Source organism: Lynx canadensis, chromosome A2 (assembly GCF_007474595.2).
Source record: "Lynx canadensis isolate LIC74 chromosome A2, mLynCan4.pri.v2, whole genome shotgun sequence".
Taxonomy (NCBI): Eukaryota; Metazoa; Chordata; class Mammalia; order Carnivora; family Felidae; genus Lynx; species Lynx canadensis.
This window is the reverse complement of record NC_044304.2, coordinates 157,751,561-157,766,643: the sequence shown is the minus strand read 5'-3', so window position 1 is coordinate 157,766,643 and position 15,083 is coordinate 157,751,561. Positions and strand designations below refer to the sequence as shown.

General features: G+C 40.5%; 1 protein-coding gene across 9 annotated transcripts in view; it reads left to right on the top strand.

The window, feature by feature from the left end:
* TPK1 (thiamin pyrophosphokinase 1) overlaps nt 1–15,083 on the top strand; it is a 352,656-nt gene that overhangs the window by 246,120 nt on the left and 91,453 nt on the right. For all 9 annotated transcript variants that reach the window (XM_032592472.1, XM_032592471.1, XM_030308673.1 and 6 more), the window contains one exon: nt 13,733–13,844. In XM_032592472.1, the coding sequence (XP_032448363.1) occupies nt 13,733–13,844 (112 nt within the window). The remainder of the gene's footprint in view (nt 1–13,732; nt 13,845–15,083) is intronic.

The window sequence follows — 15,083 nt, the reverse complement described above, 5'->3', positions numbered from 1 at the left end:
AAGCTGGTAGTTTTCCTTTAGAAACAGCGTCTCATACTACCACTTTTTAACCATATACCCTGCTGAACAAAAGTAAAAAAATACACATATATGCCTGTTCTGTTTTATGGACATTAAAAGAAGTAGAGGGGGCACAGGAAATAAGAAGGGAAAGGGCCCTGGGGATCTGAAGGTAAAGCAAAGCAGACACACGCACCTGGATGGGGACAGCAAGAGATTGAGAGTGTGTTGGTTATCCTTTGCTGTGTAACAAATGGCCCCAAATCTTGGTAGCTGAAAACAACAGCGAACATTTATTATTTCTCAGTTTCTCTGCAGGTTTAGTATTTGGACTTTTCTGGGTGCTTTAAACTTGGGGGTCTCATGAAGCTCAGTTGTCTTGGATATCAGTCATAGGATTCCAAGGCAGCCCATTCCTATACCTGGGAAGCTGGTGCTGGCTGGTTGGGGAGGTAGATGGCTTCATCCCTCTCCGTGTGGGCCCCTACGGGGCTGACTGAATGTCCTCATGACAAGGTGATTGACATCCCCAAGAGCAAGTAATCTGCAAGAACAAACCAGCAAGAGGCAGCAGTCATATTTGTTACAATCTAGCTGAGAGGTGACACGCCAGCACTTGTACAGTACCCAGTTGGTACAGCTTAGTCCTGTTCATTGTGGGCAATCGCTGTACAAGGACGTAAATGCCAAGAGGCGGTGTTCATTGCGTGCTGTTTTGGAGACTGACTGCCACAGAGAACCATGAGAAAAGGGTGGTAGACACACACGAACACAGACTTGGACAGACAGGAGAGGGTGAAGGACTGGGCACTTCGTTGTGAGGGTGATCGTGCAACACGCTTGATTTGCTACAAACACGAAGACTGCCACCATTACACCAGTTGTTACTGACCACACACCCACTGCATCCCCCCCGTACACTTCGTTGTGCCTTCATGACAACCGTCTCCTTTGTAGCACAGAACCATAAAGTTAAGCTGCATTAAGGCCAGGATACTTCTCTCAGAAATCTCACCGTAATTTTACCTCAAGACCTCAAAAACTACCCAGTCTTCTTTGCAAACAGCAGTGCTTTTACCTTTCTCCTATTGAAGACCCTTACCTCACATGTAAGAGGTACCAACATCAGACTGCTGTAACGAGTAAGATTGTGATCTAACTTGAAAGGTGTATTTATTCCTACATTTTGCCAACACAGATGATGTGTTACATAATGGGGTACTTTCTGGGTTACTCTCAGAAGACAAAATGTCCTAACATTCTTGACGCGAAAAATGAGAGGCAAGTAAATTGACTGTCAGAAATTGAAAGTAATGCATTGTTTGGTTGCCCATTTTAATCCTTTTAATAATAGTGAATGTTTATAGAGCATTGACTCTCTGTCAGGCACTATTCTAAGTACCTCACATATCAAGTCATTTAATCCTCGGCAATCCTTTTGTTCTGGTTTTATAGATAAGGAAAATGAAACACAAACATGGTGAAAAGGGATTCAAATCTGTGAAGTCTTACGTCAGCACCTGTACCCTTAACCACAGCGCTATGCATATAACAGGCTCCCTGAGGCTAGCTCAGAACAAGGATTCGTTGATAACAGCATTTCTCTTAGAACCACTCCATGGACAGCACCTTAAGTCTAGCCACATGTCTTAGGGGCTAGAAGATGGAAATGGAAAACTTTCAGAGTGTTTCTCTTGAGGAGTCAGTGTGCAGGTAGGTAGGTCTGACTTACTTTGTCAATGGATCACTTTAGCTGCTGAGTTGAGAATAGACTCTTTTGGGACAATGGGAGATCTTGTTATGGGGATTTGTATAGAGAGGTAGTGAAGGAAATCATGAGAAGTGATAGGAATTGGGATATATTTAGAATATAGAGCAAATAGGATTTCCTTATGTGTATAAGAAAAGAAGAGAAACTTTTTGCCCAAACAGTTGGAAAGATGGAGTAAATATCAACTCCAATCGATATATGGTGGGTTTGAGGTAAAAGACCAGGGTGTGTCAAATAGGCAGCTGGATGTTCGGGCCCACAGTTAGAGAACTCTCAGCTAGAGATACAAATTTGGGATTCGCCAAGATCTAGACAGTTGAGCTCACAAAGGGCAAACTGTAAATAGATTGGAGAGAAGGATGTAGCTGAGACTAAGGGACTGAGCCCTGGGACAGTCCAACTTTAGGATCTGGAGAGAAGAGGAGACAGCAAAGAAAATTGTGGGTCAGGGGGAAAACCAAGAGTGTGGTGTTCTGCAAGCAAAGTAAAGTTGGTATATAAAGGAAGAGAGAGTGATGACGACCCATTGCGAGTTCTACCGGAAGGTGAGGACTAATAATTTAGCAATTGAGAGGTCGTTGGCTACCTTGATGAAAGCCAATTTGGGAAAGAGGTGTAGGTAAAAGTTTAGCTGGAATGAATGCAGGAGAACTGGAGGCAAGGAATTGGAAATGGTCAATTTCAACAACCCTTTCTAGCTGTTGTGTAAGGAAGAACAGAGAAATGGCCTGGTGAGGTGGTAGTAGCACATAAATTAGAGGTTGAGAGTAGTTATATGGAAAAGGCTAAGCTTAGTGCTCCCTTTCTGGTAAATATTTGTTGTATTCCTACTATGTGTCTAACACTGTACAAAATTTTGGAGATATATATATGAATGAGACATGGCTTTTCTCCTTGAAGTGTTTGCTTTCCAGCAAGAGAGTTAACCATAAAACCGTGTGCTGTGGAGCCTTGAGGATGTGCGAGTAGCCAAGTTACAGGTTCAGGGAGAACCCTGAAGAAGGATGGTGGAGGAGATGATGTCTGAACTGAGTCTTGGAACTTGTACCATTTGAATATTAACCTGACTCTTTCCAATTAATATAGGAACTAGGGGAGAAACAAAATTGTCCTATTGGTTCCTGACTAAAAATAGTCCCATCTGTTTTAAAAACACTTTAATCTTCTTAATCTTAGGTCAGTCATTGATTTTGCTTTAACTGTTCCTTGTGCACTTCTGGAACACCCAATAGTGGGTTTTGAAAACACAAATTTGTGACCCATACCTTCTAATTAGCACCCTCCCTATATTGAGTCACTAGCAAAGGACAAGTAAATGAATGGGGACATGTAAATAGAATGGGTAATGTTGAAGATAGGTGGATGAAGTCAAGAAGGATAGCTATTCATTCACCTATTAATTCCTTCATTTAGTGCACATGTATTTATTATTTACGATAAGCTTTGGTGAGGTTCTTGCAAAAGCTTAACTTGGACATTGAAGATAGGGAACAAAAAGTAATAATGAAAAGAGCAAAGGAGTGAAATAGTTTTGACAGGCCTTTAAAGTCGGAAGCCTGGAAAAACATGGTAATGTAGTGAAAAGTAGACTTTCAAATGATGGCATACTTGGGTATAGACCCTACACCTACCCATTACTAGTTGAGAGATCTTGAGCAAGTTGATGACTGCACTGAGTCTGTAATCTCTTCTGGTAACTCTGCCACTCAAGCTTGTTGAGTTATGGTACGCAGAAAACTATCAGGATATAGCCGATACTCAAAAATTGTTACATCACTTATCCTTTTTTGCTTTTACTGGAACTTTCTCATTACTTCTTCCAGTTTATAAAGTTTGGTAGTTATTCTGGGGTTTGAAATACATAAATAATTGGCAAAATTGTCTTTTTCTCACCACCACCGCCCCCCCATCCCCCCGCCACCTGTCAGGAACACTAACAACATCCCATGAGCATTGTGTATGTGAGTGGGGGGGAAGACACCCAACTCAGCCAAACATGCTGAACATCAGCCATGCTGCATCTCCACGAGCAGAAACTCTTCCTGGAGTCTGTTTAGATAGGATAATGAACAGGATCCTTCTAGGAATTCTCTCCTTCCCCTCCACTCCCCTGCCAGTCTTGCTCACTTTCAGCTTCTGGGATCACAGAAAGGAGAAGTGCCTGGGGGATTGCTTAGCTAGGAGAGGCCAGCTAGGGGAGAATGTCGGTGCTTGAGAAACTGTGGGGAGTGGATTTTCTATTGGAAGAGCGTCTACATGCAGCTTTTTTATAGACAGAAGGTTTGGGGTGGTTACCCATCCAGGCAGGAAAGTTGAAATATATATTGCAGTGTTGGTATTCCTGTCAACCCTTGATCAATGATGACAAAACTTGAAAAGTTAAGTCCAGTGGTTTAGAGTCTGAATTGAATTGTATTTAAAGTATTTGCTTGTATTGGAAAATAAAAAGAGAATCTCGTGTAATTTAGTAGTAGGCTCAATAAATACTGAGCATTTCAACAACAACAAAAAAAGAATTGCATTTTGGATATGATGACTACATATGAGACCTCAGAAGGAGTTCTTAGAACTGTTCTAAAATTGATTCACAAAATTCATGTTTATATTCCTAAAAAGGACTATTTCAAAGTAGGACAACAACAACAACAAACAGTTAACTGAAAACTAGAGCTTTTATAAAGCAAATGGAGGTATGATTCTTAAGACAAATCAGTGCTTTAAGGTTTAACATACAATGTTTAAATAAAAAAACTTCTCTTTCTTCTTTCTGCTAATATTTCAGATTAGTCTCAGGAGTAATCGCATTTATTTTCCTTCAAATATTACTGGGACAAAGTGCCGAGGCTTTGATAAAATAAAGAGCAGAAATGAGTGGAGGCAACACTTCTATTCCAGTTAAATTGGAAGGACCTGATGGAGAGAGAAGGGTCTGTGTGAATGTTCGAAGCTCTGTTCTTGGCACGCGACACGTGTTATCTCACTGACTTCTCAAAATAACCCAGTGAGGTAGTATTGTAAACCCCATTTAATGTACCAACAAAAAATGTGTACTCTGTATACATCTTTAAGTGTATTTCGAGCACTGTTGGCAAGTGTTTGTAATTGGTGGGTGCATGCCTCTGTCCTAGTGAACAGCTAAGCAAACACCATCTACACAAAGAATTCTAGGTGTGTGTAGTAAGTTCAGTTCAACTAGAATGTCCCTCCTCTACTCAAACTTTGATAAAGATTTTACTAAGCACATCGACCCCTTTTTTCAAGCCTTTTTCCTTCTGCTCTGAGCCATCAATCAATCAGATATTTATTAGACACTTAGTATGTTTCTTCACTGTGCTAGAAATCTAACAGAAATAAAAGGCAGGAGTTTTTGCCTTCAAATAAATTTTATTCTTTTTAAGGAGACGACACAAACCCATTTGAGAGATGCAATGCTGTAACAAAATGCTACACTTTGTAGTATAAAGACTGTAGCCATTAGAAGCAAGTGATCTCTGTTAACTGGAAGACACAGGACGTTTTCATAAAAAAGTAGAATTTGCCCTTTGCTGTGAATTTTTTGCAGATTAAAGATGGAAAAATAGCATAGAAATAGACAGGAGGACTTGGACATCCCGATCATTCCATATATTAAATAGAATAATAATATTTACCTGAAACTATTTGAAAATTCTGCCATAACTCTTTGACTCAGTATATATCTTTCAGCATAATTTGTCCTGTTAGAAATGCTTGCTTCTGGAGCAAGTATTGTCTTTAGATGGTACTTTAAAATATCCCATGTCTTTGGGAGGAGCAAAGAGTAGGTTTCTGACATTTTAGCATGAGGGCACTCACCCGATGGTCTCCTCCGACTGGAATACAAGGGAGGTGTAAAGACAGAATAGGATGCATTGGAAAGAAAGGGAGGGAGGGAGGGAGGGAGGGAGGGAGGGAGGAAGGAAGGAAGGAAGGAAGGAAGGAAGGAAGGAAGGAAGGAAGGAAACAAAAACATCAATACAGAGGGATAGAAAAGAAAGGATAAACATTGATTTCATCAGTTTTGTTTTGAAATAGCTAGTGTTGGGGGTTAATAAGGAAATTAGCCTATCGTTATAGTATTCTACTGTCTCTAACAATTGTACATACTTTTGACTTTTGAATAAACAAACTAGCTTAAGTAGCATGCAGAAGGCTTTCTTTTTGGATAACCATCCAGTATTGTCGTTAACCTTTTGATCAGAGAATAAGCCTACCTCCTATGTCAGAACACACACAATTTTAGCCTGAGGTTATCAAATAATTTCCAAAATGAAAATCTGATGGAGGTTATTAATTTCAAGACATACCATTGAAATGTTCTGGCTGTGGAAATATTAAACCACAAAGTATTATAGTTTTGGATGCTGTGTATAATATTTCTATTCCAAATCAGTATTTTCCTAGGTGAATTTCATGAAATGCAGATTCCATGGGTAATTATGAGGTGTTATTTGAGGGGCAAGAAAGAAGATCTCTGGTCCAGTAAGTGTGGGGAGCTCTTGCTCAAGTAAACAGCATTTCTTTGCTGCAAAACTACTGGGAACATCTAACCGTGCTGCTGTGCGTTGTGACTTCCAGGAGGAGAATCTAAAACGCGCTCTTTCCGATCTTATCTGATGTTAGGAGTCGTGTTCTGTACAATGGACTTTGGAAACTGTGCTTCTTCCATAGTTGAAGACCCTAAAATCTGTCTATAGATAAGGTATTAGTGAATTTTAAAAAATGCCTTACATAAAATATGTAAATATATTTATATATAACATTCATTGTAGGCTACTCTGTATAAAACCAATACACTTAGGTTTTGAATTCTGCTTGTGAAGCAAAATAAAAGTAAAGATACCAGTCTTCTAGCTCTCAGGTTGTAGAACTACACATTCACCGGGGAGACCATTTCTCTTACGAGTACCTTCTGTCACGTGAGCAGAAAATACACCATCACAGAAGTCTGTGTTTGTGAGAGAGAGGTAGCAGGTACAGTGTAGATACCTCCATCTACTCCTTTCACTGTTCTTTTCTGCAGGCTATTTCATTTCCTGCAGCGTTTGTTGATAAATTTTTTAAGTACCTGGACAAACTAAAAAAAAATGAGCTACCAAAGGTTCTCCTTGTGTTTAATCAGTGTACAATGGCATTTCATTCATACTGGCTCTGTGTGCCCGAAATCTTACTGCAGTTGGCCACAGGGTATAAGTTCAGCATTAACAGCAATGTGATGAATGGTCATCCCCTTTATACCTAGCATGGCCACCTGGTTCCTGAATCTTCCACTGAATAGAAATCTACTAAATAGGAAGTACGCTTATGTTCTTCCTGCGTTTGGTTGCTTTGTGAATGATCTGGTTAAACTGCTATGTATTTTGTGAGATCCACACGAAGATATCTTGGCATAAAACTTGGCATAGTTATTGTATGTAACGATTTAGAGGTGTAAAGAGAGTTCAGATGCCTCATTGTTTTGTATTTTTGCAAAAGCAAAGGCTAGGGTGAACTTTATCTTTTCTGTCCGTTGTGTCTTAGGGTTTTGCAAAGAGGAAGCATAATAACAAAGTGCCAATGATTTCTTACCCTTTCATTAGGTATCAATTTGTGTATATTTTGCTCCAGGTTGCCATTACAGTCTAGCAAAAGTGATCTCATGATGATGCCCACCTTTAACATGCTCCTATGTATGATTTCCAGCACAGGCGCCAAGCAATATCTTTGCTACTTTTCACTAAATTACAAGTTCATACCTTATTGAGGTTGTTAATATGTTAAGAATAGCCATGACTGGAAAAACAAACTGTCTGATTGAATTTTGTCCCGTCTTCACCATATAGAACTGCCTTTGATTTCAGCGAGTTATCTTAGCTCAGAACCGGGACAGAACAGGAGCCTGTGCAGTGATTCATGAGAGTGGATGGAAGTCAATGATTAGTTCATGTGCCTCTAGTCTCCAGTAATGGCATAAATCTTTGGGGAAGTTCTTTAATGTCAGGCTGTATGCCTGCCCGTGTCAAATCACATATAGGCTAGCATATATTATGAATGGAGAAATCTGAGGAATGAACAAAAATTCCTTTTGTTGTTCATTTTTTAAAGATGTCACATAGACTGAAGATATGGGAGACAAGCATAATATTGCTCTCCTTTAACCAAACAGAGCTAAATTTGCATATTTATGAACACAGAGACCATTCATGTATGGCTAAACATCTTTTTGGAACAAAAGAAAAAATATTAATTGAGTGCAGGCTAAAACCTATCTGTGACTTCTCAAGTCCACAAACTAGTTTATTCTCAGATTAAAAATTTCAAGGTGTGTTGAATGCTAAAATAATGAGGAGAGCAATGAATATATAGCAAGGCTAGAAAAGAAAGCTTACCACTGTGTCATTTAAATCAGTGGATTTTATAACAGCATCCTCTCCCTGGGATAATAAAACTTAACATGTATATGTGCTGTTTCCTTTGCATTATATGATACAAGTTGAAGAATCTTCTCTTAGGGAGTTAATGTCCACCAGTTGAGAAATCATTCCTTACTTCCTTCACCAATTCTTTTTTTTTTTTAATTTTAAATTCCAGTGTAGTTAACACACAATGTTATATTGGTTTCAGGTGTGCAATATGGTGATTCAGCAGTTCCATACATCTCCCCGTGCTCATCATAAGTGCCTCCTTAATCCCCATCACCTAGGTCACCCCTGCCAACCCCCTCCCTCACCATCCTTTACCAAGTTATCTGGAACACCAAATATACTGTGTATAGTTGACCACTACCGAACTGTTAAGCAGACCACAAACAGGAGGAGGAAAGTCTTCAATTAAAAGATAGGAATTAACTGTATTATTAAGTTCAGAATGTTAATTAAGTTCAGAATGTTAACTGTTAATGTCAAAATGGCTAAAATTAACAGGTGTTGGTGAGGATACAGAGAAAGGAGAACCCTCTTGCACTGTTGGGGGGAATGCAAACTGGTGCAGCAGCCACTCTGGAAAATAGTATGCAGGTTCCTCAGAAAACTAAAAATAGCCCTACCCTACGTTGCAGCAATTGCACTATTAGGTATTTACCCAAAGGGTACAAAAAACAGATTCGAAAGGGGACATGCACTCCAATGTTTCTAGCAGCATTATCAACAATGGCCAAACTATGGAGAGCCCAAATGTCTATCAACTGATGAATGGATAAGGAAGATGGAATACACCCATGATGGAATATTAGTCAGCCATCAAAGAGAATGAAATCTTGCCATTTGCAATGACATAGATGGAGCTAGAATGTATTATGCTAAGCGAAATAAGTCAGAGAAAGGCAAGTATCTCATGATTTCACTCATATGGAATTTAAGAAACAAAATGGATGAATACAAGAGAAGAAGAGGAAAATAGAGAAGAAATGGAAACAAACCAAAAGAGACTCTTATTAATAGAGAACAAACTGAGGATTGGAGGAAGGTGGGTGGGAGATGGGCTAGAAGGGTGATGGGTATTAAAGAGGGCACTTGTTGGGATGAGCACTGGGTATTGTATGTAACTGATGAACCACTGAATTCTACTTCTGAACCCGATATTGCATTGTATGTTACCTAACTGAAATTTAAATAATAATTTTAATAAAGATAGGAATTAGCTAACACACTGAAAATACGACAACCCAATGGGACACAAATCCCTCTGGGATAAGGAAGGACGAAGAGGTCACAGTCTCTAACATCAGGCCTCATTGTCAGAGACCCCGTTACCTGAGACAAGGGTAGAGCCATCTGGGCCAGGTGAGTGTTCTGCCTTTCTTCTTCCTGAGCCGTCTGCCACTCGGTGCTCCAGAAGGAAGCTATGGATTGCCTGTATCCCCTCTGATATGCTGCGCTTTCTGAGAGTACAGCCCTTATCAGGCCACGACCCACCCACACGGAAAGCCACCACCGCTTTCTGTTCCTTTGCTGCTAAAACCAAAGCAATTGCAAGGACATCAGAATTTCTACGGTCCTCCGTTGTCATCATGAAGGAGGCTTTGTTACCGCTTTCAGAATTTGGTAAAGTGTGTTATGTTTGGCATCTATGGACGATAATTTGTATTCTGTCCAGCATCTATATCTTCAGAGAGAATAATTTCCGTAAGGGAGAGTGGTAGGGAGAAACAAGACTCACGTTTGTCTGGCAAAGCTAGTCAATGTAAATTAATTCAGGGAAAATTTCTATGCCAGGAAATTAAGGCAGCTCATGGCTTAAAAAATCCTGTTTTTTAGTGGGGGGGGGGGGAAGTAGAGTAAGTTATACTGGTTGCTGAGGAGCAGATGTACACTCTCTGTGCAGGACCTTCATGTGGCTAGCATGGGGTTCGGACCTACCGTCACATTGCTGCCAGTCCCATTTAAGGGACGAGAAACTGAAAGGTCACCAGGGGACTTTTTTTTTTTTTAATTAATAGACTTTATTTTTACAACAGTTTTAGGCCTACAGAACACTTAGCAGACTAGACACAGAGTTTCCATATGCCCCTCTCCCGCTCACACTTCCCCTATTATTTTGCATTCGTGTGGTACATGGGTTCCAAGTGACAAAGCAATATAGCATAGTATTATTTTTTAAAGTCCGTAAAATTTACATTAGCGTTCACTCCCTGTGTTAGAGATTCTATGGGTCTTGACAAATGCGTAAGTTCATGTATCTGTCATTAATGGTGTCACAAGGAAGAGCTACACTGCCTGAAAATCCCTGGGCCCCACCGGTCTGCCCTACCCTGGTGGCCCAATCAGGGAGTGTCCTGACCCCCCCCCCCCCCCCGGGTCCGCAAATGCGCAGCCTCGTGCACGGAGTGATTTCTGTTCCCAGGCAAAGCCTCACGGAGCCCCAGGCCTACGCTCTGCCCTCCCCTCTGCGCATGAGCAGGTCTCTGATCAGTCTGTTTCCTACTTTTCCGTGCTGCACCTTCCATGCAGTGATCGCGGCCTTCGCGTGGACGTCTCTGACGCCGGTGTGGAGGTGTCTGAGGGAGGACTGTGGCCGGAGAAGGACACAGCTATTGGAGTGCTCCCTCCTCGCTCCCGTTTCGGCTGCTTAGGCGTGTTATCCACATCACCAGTTACTTAGACCTGGAGCACCGTTTAAATCCCCGCCCCAAATCTGCCGCTCCAGGCACTGTTTCTTGATTCTTCCTGAAAATGATGAGAAAATGAGGGCCACTCCGCTTTACCATACCCTTTGACAGGTACTGCTTTGCTCTGTAACATGTAAACGTTTCTATAACCATACTAACAGTTTCTATGCTTTTGCTCTAAATTGATCTAAAACACACCAGGGGCAGCTGGGTGGCTCAGTCGGTTAAGCATCTGACTCTTGATCTGGACTCGGATCCTGATCTCTTGGTTCCTTAGTTTGAGCCCCTCCTCCGGCTCTATGCTGTCAGCACCGAGCCGTTTCACATCCTCTGTCCTGCTCTCTCCCTGCCCCTCCGCCACCTGTGCACGCCCCCCCCCCCCCTCAAAAATGAATATTAAAAAAAAAACCCCAAAGATCATTATTCAAGAACAAGGTTAGTTTTTCTTTTCCTTGTAAGTTTTTTCCATGGCTATATCCCAGTCATTCCTCTTTTTTGAATTACTGTTTAGAATTCCTAGAATATTTTCCCTATTTTTATTTGAGACTCTTCGGGAGAGTCTAAGAATTACCGGCTTGTATCGCTTCGTAAAAGTGATAAGTAAAAAGGATATTGCTATCTTTATAAGATTTCAGTGCTGAGTCTCTTATGCTCACTGGTTACTGGCACGTTATCCTCTCTGGTCCGGGCAGGAATCCTCAGTGATTGGTCCATCCATTTGCCTCCCTTGTATCCCTATGGCACATTCCCATTCTCCTTGCTCTTTCCATAGGCAAGCAGGTTAGTGTGTGTGTATATATACATATATATTTAAACTTTTAATATATATTTAAATTTTATTATTAGAAGTGTCTTATTGTTTGCATTTATTTTAATTTACATAGATGGGTTCTGTGATTTATCACAATTCTGTTTCTTATTGGGCCTTGTTTTCACAATGCATCATGTTGTCGGTTCACCTACATTTCTCCGCGTGCCTCTACATTTCCACGTGTTGCCTATCTTTTCTTCCGGTAATGGTCACCAAGTTCAAATATATTTTATGTTTTCTTTACATATTCTTTGTGTTTGGATATATTTAAGCCCGCTTAATTGAATTTATGCCTTCGGATTAAGTGTTCAAATATATATGTATATACACAAATATAAATACACACACACATATATACACAAATATATATGTAAGTATGTAGAAATTGTATGGGTAATAAAGATCTGCATAAGTTTGTGTTAAATTTCAAGAGCTGATAAGTAATTTAGAGAGTTGTCTTCCTAGTAAAAGCAATCCTTTGAGTAAAGACAAAGCCTACTCAGACGTTGAGTTCTTATGTGCAGTAGAGTAAGTTCTCAGAAGCCTAAAATAGAGTCCAAAAGTCATAAGGAATAAATAAAATGCTATAAAAGGAGACTTAACTACCTTGCTTTGTTATTATATCATATATTAAATATACTTTTAAATAATATTTTGTCAAAATAAAGAATATCCTTTGGGGGGCACCTGGGTGGCTCAGTCGGTTATGCATCTGACTTCGACTCACGTCTGATCTCACGGTCCGTGAGTTCGAACCCCACATCAGGCTCTGTGCTGAATGCTTGCTCAGAGCCTGGAACCTGCTTCAGATTCTGTGTCTCCTTTTCTCTCTGCCCCTCCCCGCTCATGCTTTGTCTCACTTTGTTTCTCAAAAATAAATAAATGTAAAAAAATTAAAAAAAAAAAAAGAATATCCTTTGGAACATACTTGTTCAGAGTTTTGTGAATTATGGAAAATATCTTTTTCATGTAATTATTGAATAGATATGTGCCTTGGCATTTTCCCATAAGGACTTGAGGTGTCCTTCTACAAAGACCAAATACTCTAAGGATAATGAATAGAATAGGAATGGAAAGTCATTACTTTACAGCAGAAGAGGAATTTCCAAATATTTTATTTAAAATCAAACATTGTAGAGGTGCCTGGGTGGCTCAGTGGGTTAAGCGTCTGACTCTTGATCTCCGCTCAGGTCATGATCTCAAGGTTTGTGAATTCAAGCCCCGCATCGGGCTCTGTGCTTACAGCATGGAGCCTGCTTGGGATTCTGTCTCTCGTCTCTGCCCCTCCTCTGCTGTGCACATGCTCTCTCTCTCTCTCTCTCTCTCTCTGTTTCTCCCTCTCTCTCTCTCTCTCAAAGTAAATAAATAAACTAAAAAAACCCAAAACAAACAAACAAAAAACCACCATTGTAGCCTTGGTTGAACATTACATTTAACTTTAACTTTCTTATAAACTGAAAAATCGAAAACATGGTAAATTATATCGGTTTTCATCATCCAGATGGAGGAAGCGTTCTCATTCCTTGGGGTAGATACCGTTTCCGGGCAGAGGCACTTCTTAGTGGATGTGCCCTACAGGAGCCACGAATGTAGGAAGCAGGCTAACCATTAGCAGGATTGACATGGAATTCGGAAAGCTAGAAGCCCGGTTCTGAGATAAAGTAGAGCTTGTACTTAGGAAGCAATGTTTTACTTACACCTGACCAAGTGTTTGACTAAGACCCTAGAATTCTGTCACACAGAACGCGACATCATTAGCATGAGGATTCCGTTCAGTCTTCAGAATTGCCAAGTACAGATAGGAATCCTGGTTTGCCCCTTGTTATCTGTGTGGGCCTGGACACATTTAATCTCTGCAAGCTTCACCTTTCTCATATGTAAGAATGAGAAGTAACAATAAGCTACCTTGTGAAATTGTGGCTAGGATTAAGTGCGATGAGCCACGTGAAGTTCTCGGATGGTCCGCGCGCCTCCCCAGGTCTTGAGTGTACATCGACCCCTGCCCTTTCTCTTCACCGTGTCGATGATCATTCTTTCTCTACTTCAGGGAAAGCACAAATTGCATGTAGATACTGGAATGGAAGGCGACTGGTGTGGCCTTATTCCTGTTGGACAGCCTTGCAATCATGTCACCACAACGGGCCTGAAGTGGAACCTCAGTGAGTAAAACCCTTGCCAAAGGGAGGTTTCCTTTCTTAAGCGTATATAATTCACGGTGAGATAAATACCCCTCTGTCTGGTACACACCTAGCCGTGGAGCTGCTGGCTTCTAGGCAGCTCTGTGTTCAGCCTGCCGGCGAACTGCCAGGCCGTCTTCCCAAGCGGCAGCACCGTTTTGTATTCCTCCCAGCGACGCGTGAGGTCTCCGGTTTCTCCACATCGTCACCCACACTTGTGATTTTCTTTTTGTTTGGTTTCCACACATCTTCGTGGTTATGAAGTGGTACCTCATTGTGGTTTTGCTTTTTCCCCGATGACTGATGATGCCAAACGCCTTTTCGGGCGCTCAGGGGCCACTTGTATATTTTGGAGTAATGTCTTCAGATCTCATGCTCGTATTTTAATTGCGTTATTTTTGTTTTTTGGTTGAGTTGTAAGATTTCTTTATATATTCCAAATACAAGTCCTTCATCAGATTCATGACTCACAAATACTTTCTCAGAGTCTTTGACTAATCTCTTCAGTGCCTGAAATGTAATTAACTAAATTCATTAACTTAATTCTGATGACGTCTGATTTTTTTTTCCTCTTATGGATTCTGCTTCTAGTGCCGAATCTAAGAACTGTTTGCGAAACCTTCTTCATGATTTTGTGTTGTTGAAACCCCCTTTACTTTTCCAGATAAGCAGGAATTCTGACCAAAGTAGTAAATTCTCTTCATAATCAAACCTCTGAGGTTTTGTAAGATTAGCTGCTCTTACTAAGTTTTAAAGTGTTTCCCAGTACTTATTAACTGTAATAAGTCCAAATTATACTGAAGTGTCTGATTTGAAAGGAACAAAAAATGAGGTGTATCTTTTCATGAATTAAAGGCTGATTCCACAATAAACTGTCAGGCTTGTGAAAGGAGTCAACTCCAGTCTCTTTAAGAATAACGGCAGTTTAATCAAAGAACTTTGGTTGAATGTCAAAGGGATTGTCTCCTGATTGACCAGTACCTCTAAGGTTGTAAAAACCAAAATACGGAGCCATGTTCTTTTAGAACATGTAGAACTCTTAGGTTCCCACAGGAAATAAATATTTCAAGAAGTAAATAATTTGAAGATAAAAAGATATTTTAAAAGCCTTTTCTGCAAGCCACTGCTGAAACAATTAGGAAAAACGAGAGATATTTTGAGGCAAATGTCTGGAGAGCTCATCAGAATTTGAAAGGATGGTGAGACAGATCCGCTCTGGTG